The sequence below is a fragment of the Pongo pygmaeus genome, chromosome 19 (assembly GCF_028885625.2).
Source record: "Pongo pygmaeus isolate AG05252 chromosome 19, NHGRI_mPonPyg2-v2.0_pri, whole genome shotgun sequence".
Classification (NCBI taxonomy): Eukaryota; Metazoa; Chordata; class Mammalia; order Primates; family Hominidae; genus Pongo; species Pongo pygmaeus.
The window spans coordinates 76,315,090-76,325,100 of record NC_072392.2 but is presented as its reverse complement, the minus strand read 5'-3'; the positions used below and the strand labels follow the sequence as shown (position 1 = coordinate 76,325,100).

General features: G+C 44.2%; 1 protein-coding gene across 6 annotated transcripts in view; it reads right to left on the bottom strand.

The window, feature by feature from the left end:
* Nucleotides 1-39: 39 nt before the first annotated feature.
* Nucleotides 40-10,011, bottom strand: part of NBR1 (NBR1 autophagy cargo receptor) — a 41,118-nt gene continuing 31,146 nt past the window's right edge. For all 6 annotated transcript variants that reach the window (XM_054457753.2, XM_054457750.2, XM_054457749.2 and 3 more), the window contains 4 exons: nucleotides 9,698-9,792; nucleotides 8,775-8,832; nucleotides 7,706-7,811; nucleotides 40-1,600 (listed from right to left, as the gene is read on the bottom strand). In XM_054457753.2, coding sequence (XP_054313728.1) covers nucleotides 1,427-1,600; nucleotides 7,706-7,811; nucleotides 8,775-8,832; nucleotides 9,698-9,792 — 433 coding nt within the window. In that variant the 3' untranslated portion in view covers nucleotides 40-1,426. The remainder of the gene's footprint in view (nucleotides 1,601-7,705; nucleotides 7,812-8,774; nucleotides 8,833-9,697; nucleotides 9,793-10,011) is intronic.

Genomic DNA, 10,011 nt, shown 5'->3' with positions numbered 1-10,011 from the left:
CCGATTAAAACGTTTTAAATAATGAACGGCCTGGTTGGCTTGCAGTTTGAATCCTGGTTTATTTAAGTAGCATTCAGGAGTTATACTGTAAATAAACATCATTATGGCTAATGACTAATTAAAATCACCATTCATTACAAATACCAACCAGGTTAGATAATACTATTAACTATCTTTTCCCCTTCGGTCTGGGGTTCATATTCTTCCTTTTCTGGAAGTCATTTTCATGGATAAAATATTTAGCATTTTTTGTTACCTCTTCCTTCACCAACTGTACTCAACACCCTTCTGTAAACAGAGTGAGAACCTGGGTTCATGGACAAGCTCTTTTCCACTTATCTTGGGGTTAAACCAAAACTTTTTCAGCAACTTTGCCCCCGTCCAAGTTTTGCAGAACACCAGCTGCCTCTTCCTGTTCTAGGCTTTCTAGGGCTAGAACGGACTTCAAGCATTAAAGAAGTCATCAGCATTTCCTATACCTCACACACACTCATTTGCCCACCCTGAACTTCACTGACATTAATTTAGGAGCCTGCCTTTCGCCTTTCACATGTTTCTATTTCCCCCACTGTACTGTAAAATAAGATCTGCCCTGACATTAAGAAAAAAGGCAACTGTTAAATTTACTTTTCCCTTTAAATAACAGGATTTTTTCCTTTTCTACAAGATTAGCAAAATATTTCACAATACCTATATTTTTTCCCTTAAATAAAAATGTATGCAAAATTACTATAATAGACATTGCTCAATAGGTGCTGGTGGGTTTATCAGCACACTCTTCCTCCTTTCATTGAAATGCAGAGATTCCCTTGAAGTTGGATACTCTTGAATGCACCATGGAGTCTTTAGAAAGCAACGGTACCAATTATTAAGTATTGCAGGAAAATTACTTTCTCCTTGAGAGAGGAAGAGTAACAACATTTCTATCATGCTCTGGGTGTTATTTCAATGCCAAATAACTATGAAACTTGAGGTGGATTACAGAAATTATGAGAATAATTCTTAAAAACAACTTCCGAGGTTAATGTCTTTCAAAACCTGAAAATTAAGATATCCCCATAAAAAATCCAAAGAAAAATAACCAAAATTAACCAAAGAAAAATACTCAACTTCAATAAAAGCAGAAAGAAAAATGGTTCTATACGAAGTTGAAGATGCAACTTGTCAATGCACTAAAATAGTTTTATCCAAATCAACTGAAAAACTGTCTTCATACTATTCATCCAATGTCTAAAGTGAAAATTTAAGTTCTGGTCTTTAATTTGCTCCCCAAAATACTGTAACAGGTATTGTCTTGGTAACTCAACAATGGGTTCTATACAGATTCATCAGATTAAAAATAAGCAAGGGCTTCTATCCCATACCCCAATGACAGAATAAAGATCATCTCTGAGCAGCAGGCAGTTATTTAATACAAGGTCACTCCTCAATAGCGTTGGCTGTACCAGTCGTTGTTGTTTAACTGAAGAAGTTCTGTCACAACCTGCAGGATATTGTAATTGTGTTTCTTCAGCAGCTGTAGGTTCAGCTGCCTGTCACAGAATCCCATTTCAAAGAGATGGGCCATCAGGGCTGCTGTCTGATCTTCAGAAACTATTGGCTGTGTAGAGACAAGCAAAGCAAAAAAAAAAAATTCTGTATAATTTAAATGTTTATTTTACACATTTGTATCATCTTGCAAGCATACTAGTCTTTCCAGATTTATTCAAAGTACTAGGTAACTAGATTCAAGGCTATGGCACTCCTGTGTACTTGATACCAACGGTTCGGACTGGGAAGGCCCTGTTTAGATTAGTTATGTGTGTACTTGAAGGAGGAGAAAAGGGAAACCGGGGAGCTAATGAACTGTACTTAGAACTAGGAGAATGCTTCACTCGGGACTTTCAGGAAGAAGCATTTTTTGGCCAGATGAAGGAATGACAGCAAGCCCCGGAGACCCTGTGAACATAAATGTAATTGTGATGATGGGGGAAGTATGAGCAAGATAAAAGTGTTACTGAAAGATGCTATGGGAAATTTTGTCAGATATGCAGAGGAGCTGGACAAAAAAAACAGCTTGGGAAATTACAACCTGGGAAGGCTTCTTGATTTTTTCTCCTCCAAAAGAATAGGTAAGAGGGGCTGGGCGCGGTGGCTCACACCTGTAATCCCAGCACTTTAGGAGGCTGAGGCGGGCGGATCATGAGGTCAGCAGATTGAGACCATCCTGGCTAACATAGTGAAACCCCATCTCTACTAAAAATACAAAAAATTAGCCAGGCGTGGTGGCAGGCGCCTATAATCTCAGCTACTTGGGAGGCTGAGGCAGGAGAATGGCGTGAACCCGGGAGGTGGAGCTTGCAGTGAGCCGAGATCGCGCCACTGCACTCCAGCCTGGGCAACAGAGCGAGACTCCATCTCAAAAAAAAAAAAAAAAAAAAAAAGAATAGGTAAGAGGAAGTTAACATTCATTCATTCAAGCCCTGTGGTGGAAGCATTACCTTCCTAAATCCTTAAACGCTTGTTTTTTTGTTGTTGTTGTTTTGTTTGTTTTTTGAGACAGGGTGTCACTCTGTTCCCCAGGCTGGTGTGCAGTGGTGTGAACACAGCTCATTGCAGCCTCAACCTCCTGGGCTCAAGTGATCCTCCTGCCTCAGCCTTCCAAATAGCTGGGACCACTCGTCCGCGCTACCACGCCTGGGAAATTTTTAAATTTTTTACTAGAGATGGTTTCCCTATGTTGCCCAGGCTGGTCTTGAACTTCTGGGCTCAAGTGATCCTTGAACTTTGGTCTCCCAAAATGCTGGGATTATAGATGTGAGCCACCTCGCCTGGCCTCTGGTTCTGCTATTATCCCAATTTCACACACTGGGGATACTGAAACTATGCAGCAGAAAGATTATTAACTTTGGAGGCAGATAGGCTTAGACTCAAACCCTAATCTTCCATTTACTTACCAACTGTGCTATCGATTCCTTTATGAACTGAAGATATATCATACCTCCTACTTTGCAGGGTTGTTGAAAAAGTATGTAAAGATGAGAACAGTATGCAAACATGTTAAGCATTTCCCTCCAAACCTGATTCCACTGTTCCATTCTACCTTCTTATTTCAGAATAGATTATCCATCCTCCTTTGCAGGTTAATGGAATGTACCTTGCATTGTATCTCATTACCTCTCACCACTTCAGAAATCTTTCTCCATCTCCAATCTGTCTCTCATCTTTATCATTAACCTCTTTCACTGCTGGCTTGCCCATCTCTAAAGTCTCACCCAACTTTAAGAATGCTTCCTCTTGTCTTATGTATCCTAGCTTCTGCCTGTTGTAGCCTGGCTATTTGAAAGTGTGGCATACTTCCACTCTCAAATTCCTCACCACCAGTTCACATCTCTCTGTAGCATCTAACACCGTTGACCATGTCCCCCTTATTAAAACACCCTTCCCTAAGTTCCAGCATAGAACTCTCTCTCTTCATTTTCCTCCTAGTTCCCAGCTTTCTTTCAGAGTATTCCTTTCCCTGATCCTTAAAGGTTGCTTCTTGCTTTCCCCATTATTCCTGGATCATCTCATTCCATCAGATGGCTTCTGCCACAATCTGTAGGCAAGTGACTCTCAAGCATGTATCACCAGGCCAAATTCCTCCCCTGTGATCTGGATGGATACCGTTGGCTTGCCATTATCTGTGGGTTCCTCATCTATGGATCAATCAACAAAGGATTGAAAATATTTGGGGAGAAAAACAGAAACATGTACAGACTTTTTTGTCATTATTCCCTAAACAATACAGTATAACAACTATTTAGATAGCATTTACATTGTATTGGGTATTGTAAGTAATGTAGAGATGAAGTATATGAGATGGGCTGGGTGCAGTGGCTCAAGTCTGTCATCCCAGCACTTTGGGAGGCTGAAGCAGGAGGATTGTTTTGAGGCCAGGAGTTAGTTGCCCTGGGCAACATAGTGAAACCCCATCTCTTCAAAAAGATTTTTAAAAAACTAGCCAGGCATGGTGGTGCCCACCTGTAGTCCCTGCTACTCAAGAGGCTGAGGTGAGAGGATTGCTTGAACCCAAGAGTTCTAGGCTGCAGTGAGCTACAATCTAGTTATTGTACTCCAGCCTGGATGACAGAGCAAGACCCTGTCTCTAAAAAACTAAAACTAAACAAGCAAGCAAGAAGATGTGCCTAGGTTATATGTAAATACTACACTATTTTATATAAGGGACTTATGCATCTATGGATTTCAGTATCCCACGGGGGGTCCTGGAGCCAACTATCATAGATACTGAGGGACAACTATATATCCAGCTGCACTCTGGATATCTTTACCTTTACCTGGATATGCCACAAACTTAACACTGTCCAGCAAAACTGACCTAGTTCTCTTCTTCTGCTCTTAATGAATGGTACTAAGCCAGAAACTTGGGATTTATCCTTGACTTTTTCCCCCCACCCCAAGATAGTGTCTGGCTTTGTTGCCCAGGCTGGAGTGCAGTGGCATGACCTCAGCTCACTGCAGCCTCTGCCTCTGGGGCTCAAGCTATTCTCCCACCTAAGCCCCCCAAGTAGCTGGACTACAGGTGTGCGCCACCAAGTCCGGCTAATTTCTTTGTATTTTTTGTAGAGATAGGGTTTCACTATGTTGCCCAGGCTGGTCTCAAACTCCTGAGCTCAAGTGATCTGCCCACCTTGGCCTCCCAAAGTGCTGAAATTACAGATGTGAGCCACCATGCCCAGCCTATCCTTGACTTCTTTTTAGCCACTTAATCATCATCTCAAAGTTATGCCATTTCCATCTCTTAATTATCTTTTCTACCCTTCCTTTCCACCAATACATGGATTCTCTTAGGGATTTCCTCTTTTTTTGAGACGGCGTCTCGCTCTGTCACCCAGGCTGGAGTGCAGTGGCATGATTTCAGCTCAATGCAACCTCTGCTTCCCAAGTTCAAGCAATTCTTCTGCGTCAGACTCCCGAGTAGCTGGGACTACAGGCACGTGCCACCACGCCCGGCAATTTTTGTATTTTTAGTAGAGATGAGGTTTCACCATATTGGCCAGGCTGGTCTCGAACTCCTGACCTCGTGATCTGCCCGCCTCGGCCTCCCAAAGTGCTGGGATTACAGGCATGAGCCACCACACCCAACTGGATTTCTTTACTGGCTCTACCAGCCTCTACAATGTAGCCGGTAATCTTACTAAGAACAGATCTCATCATGTCAATCACTTCCTTAAAACCCTTCAATTGCTCCTATTAATTAGCCTTAAAATAAAATCCAAACCTCATAACACAGCATCCTGCCTACATATTTGGTCTGTTTTTCTTTTTTCTTTTTTTTGAGACAGAGTCTCGCTCTGTCACCCAGGCTGAAGTGCAGTGGCGCAATCTCGGCTCACTGCAACGTCCACCTCCCAGGTTCAAGTGATTCTCCTGCCTCGGCCTCCTGAGTAGCTGGGATTACAGGCACATCACCATGCCTAGCTAATTTTTGTATTTTTAGTAGAGATGGGGTTTCACCATGTGGGTCAGGCTGGTCGTGAACTCCTGACCTCATGATCCACCCGCCTCAGCCTCCCAAAGTGTTGGGATTACAGGCGTGAGCCACCACACCCGGCCTTGGTTTTTTTTTTTTTTTGAGACAGGGTCTCACTCTGTCACCCATACTGGAGTTCAGTGGTGTGATCTCAGCTCACTGCAACCTCTGCCTCCCAGGCTGAAGTGATCTTCCCACCTCGGCCTCTTGAGTATCTGGGACCACAGGCGTGTACCACCATGCCCAGCTAATTTTTTATATTTTTAGTAGAGACAGGGTTTTGCCCTGTTGCCCAAACTGGTCTTGAACTCCTGGATGCAAATAATCCACCAGCCTCGGCCTCCCAACCTGCTAGGATTATAGGTGTGAGCCACCAAGCCCAGCCAGTCTTTTTTCGTCTTACTCCTCTTCTTAGACCAGATTCACACTCCATGCTCACATTTCCAAGTCTTTTTTATTGGCTATACTGTCTACAATGACCTTTCCCTCCCTCTTTCCTGATGAACATTTACTCTGTCCTTTAGGACTCAGTTCAGGCATCATCTACCAGAAAGCCTTACTTGGGCACACCAGGCTGAAGTGTTTCATCTGTCTGATAGCACTGGCATAGTATCTTTTTTTTTTTTTTGAGATGGAGTCTCACTCTGTTGTCCAGGCTGGAGTGCAGTAGCACGATCTCGGCTCACTGCAACCTCCACCTCCCAGGTTCAAGTGATTCTCCTGCCTCAGCCTCCCAAGTAGCTGGGATTACAGGCATACATCACCGTGCCCGGCTAATTTTTGTATTTTTAGTAGAGACGGGATTTCATCATGTTGGCCAGGATGGTCTCGATCTCCTGACCTCATGATCCGCCCGCCTCAGCCTTCCAAAGTGCTGGGATTACAGGCATGAGCCACCACACCTGGCCAGCATAGTATCTTACTATGTACTTTAAGTATCCATGCACCTCACTTGTTTCCCATAGTTTTTGGCCAAGACTCAGTGTCTTTTTTGTTGTTGTTTTTTGAGACAGGGTCTCACTCTGTCACCCAAGCTGGAGTGCAGTGGCTCCACTGTGGCTCACTACGGCAGCCTCAACCTCCTGGGCTCAAGTGATCCTCCCACCTTAGTTTCCCAAGTAACTGGGACTGTAGGTGCATGCCATCATACCTTTTTTTTTTTTTTTGAGATGGAGTCTCGTTCTGTCGCCAGGCTGGAGTGCTGTGGCGCCATCTTAGCTCACTGCAAGCTCTGACTCCCTGGATCAAGCAATTCTCCTGCCTCAGCCTCCCGAGTAGCTGGGACTACAGGCGCCTGCCACCATGCCTAGCTAATTTTTGTATTTTTAGTAGAGACAGGGTTTCAACATGTTAGCCAGGATGGTCTCGATCTCCTGACTTTGTGATCCGCCTGCCTCGGCCTCCCAAAGTGCTGGGATTACAGGTGTGAGCTACCGCACCCGGCCATACTTATCTAATTTTTAAATTTTTTTGTAGAGATGGGGGTCTCACTATGTTGCCCAGGCTGGTCTCAAACTCCTGGGCTCAAGCAATCCTCCCACCTTGGCCTCCCAAAGTGCTAGGATTACAGGTAAGCGCCACCATACCTGGCCAAGAACTGGTGTTTTATTCATGCCATAGTGCCAACACCTGGAATAGCTTCTCTCTATAGAAAATATTAATAGATCATCACTAATAGATTCTTCTCTTTTCTTCCCTTAAGTAACTTGGCTAAAGTCATATAGTTAGAAAGTGGCAGAGTTGGCCGGGCGCGGTGGCTCACGCCTGTAATCCCAGCACTTTGGGAGGCCGAGGCGGGCAGACCACGAGGTCACGAGATCAAGACCATCCTGGCTAACACAGTGAAACATCGTCTCTACTAAAAAATACAAAAAAATTAGCCGGGCGTGGTGGCAGGCGCCTGTAGTCCCAGCTACTCGGGAGGCTGAGTCAGGAGAATGGTGTGAACCCAGGAGGTGGAGCTTGCAGTGAGCCGAGATCACGCTACTGCACTCCAGCCTGGGCAACAGAGCGAGACTCCATCTCAAAAAAAAAAAAAAAAGTGGCAGAGTTGTGTTGTGTGTTAACTAAAGACTAAATCTAAAGCCTATGCCCTTTCCACAATGCCATGTTACTCTTCAACCCAGACAGATGCCATCACTTTCACTGGTGACATGGAGTTGAGATTCAGGAAAATAAAACACACACACTGACCTGTGCAGTGACTGGTGGCCCAGCAAACAGGGCCTTGTATGCAGAGGCAGCAACAGACAAAGCCCCCTTCACCAGTCCTCCAGCAATGCTGCTCCCATGATGGTGCCTGCAGAGGAAAACCAAATTATCTCCCCAAACAAACACAAATCATTACCTTTTTACAAGATAATCTAGGCTCTAATCCTTGGAAGAAAATAAGATTTCCTTAAGAGAAAAAAATCAGATGGAAAAAGAGAACACGATTGCTTTCATTATCAGCTTTATAGCTACAGATCATGGTTTGATGGAGGGCCCAGCTCTACTGGTGCAAGATATGGGCACTGCAGGAAATACACCACTCTGGTAACCATGACGGCTCTCACTCCTAGCTGAAAATTAATGTGATCAAGGACACACGAGGATATCAACAGTTTGTCTGCTCAATTATTCTCTCAGAGAAAACACCTTGCAAAGGAAATGTGATTTTCTGGACACTGGCCTAATATGAGTGGGAGCAGAGAACCAGGTATGTCCAAGAAAAAATTATTTAAATGTATACTGGGCTTAACCTTTCTACCTTTTCCCCAGTGCTAAGAGTGAGGTAATTTGTGGACATTATTTCCTTGTCTGGAACATAAAACACTTTTTTTTTTTATGTTGTTTCACTTGTCAGCCAGGCTGGAGTACAATGGTGCAATCTCAGCTCACTGCAACCTCCTCCTGGGTTCAAGCAATTCTCCCACCTCAGCCTCCTGAATAGCTGGGATTACAGGCGCCCGCCACCATGCCTGGCTAACTTTTGTATTTTTAGTAGAGACAGGGTTTTGCTATGTTGGCCAGGCTGATCTTGAACTCCTGACCTCATGATCCACCCGCCTCGGCCTCCCAAATAGAACACTCTTAAACATCAGCTTTAGCCGTTTGTTCAGTGTTGCTCAAAGCCTTTAGAAGAAACAAGAATAAGCAGGAACGAGGGCTCCCCTTCTCTGCTCTCTGAAGATGGGTACATACTGTGAGAGGCTCTTTTAAGCAGAAGGAATACAAGAATATCCACCTGCTTCTGAAAAAAGAGACTGCACAAGGTTGTTACCTTGAGTGGTCATAGCTCTTCTGTCTGCTGTTTACAAGTCCTGATGAGCCTCTGGGCTCTAAAAGCAAAAGAGCTGTTGGTTAGATGCAGCATCCATAAGCACCTACTGTTTCATAACTCACAGCAAGGCTATTATTGAGGCAGGTGGCAATCTGATCACAGTGTTTGAAGTCTTTTTTTTTTTTTTTTTTAAGTATTTGGGAAGTTTTAAGGGTAGTTTAAGTGATAAGGAGAAACTGTCCAGAAATGCAATGCAAGATGACTGTTTATTGAATAAGAAAAATCAGCTCTATAATCCTAACACACTGATATATTTTATAGTAAGAAAACAGACTCACAGCCATTAGAAACCTGCTGATGCCAGGAAAGGGGGAGATGGAGCTGGAACCTAGATTGTTTGGCTCCAAAGCCTGTGTTCTTTCCACTAGCTCTATGAGGTCTAACAATATATTCAGTCAGAGAATAGAAATTAGAGTATGCAGGAGGAGCATGGAGAGTGTGAAGGGCAACTTTTTTTTTTTTTTAAGACGGAGTCTCGCCCTGTTGCCTGGGCTGGAGTGCAATGGTGCGATCTTGGCTCACTCCAACCTCCGCCTCCCAGGTTCATGCGATTCTCCTGCCTCAGCCTCCCAAGTAGCTGGGATTACAGGTGCCCGCCACCATGCCTGGCTAATTTTTGCTATTTTTTAGTAGAGACAGGGTTTCACTATGTTGGCCAGGCTGGTCTTGAACTCCTGACCCTATGATCCGCCTGCCTTGGCCTCCCAAAGTGTTGGGATTACAGGTGTGAGCCACCACGCCCGGCCTGTGAAGGGCAGGTTTCTAAAAACCGCCAAGAATCACGAAGAGAGAGAGGCTATTTATACCTGGTTTCCATTAGACAGGAGCAGAGAAAAAGAGAAAAAGCTGAGGCTGATCATTACCTCCTCTGATCTGATCAGGGACTGAAGAAACTTCTGGTATGGTAACTGGTAAATCCACTCCTGGGGAACCATGATGATGTACACAAGGAGAGCTCCTTTCAGAAAAACATAATATGGAAAGTAAATTGAAAAGGCACTTATGGCAACAGTGGAGAAATAGTAAACACAGCACAGCAGTGCCAAATTCTCTACAGAGGCTTCACATTTCTGATCCAGATCACATGTCTGGATTTAGGGTTCCATCATAAGGGCTACATTCTACCCCATTTTCCTCTTTAGCCACAGGCAAGCTAGAAATGTTGGCTTCAGTCTGG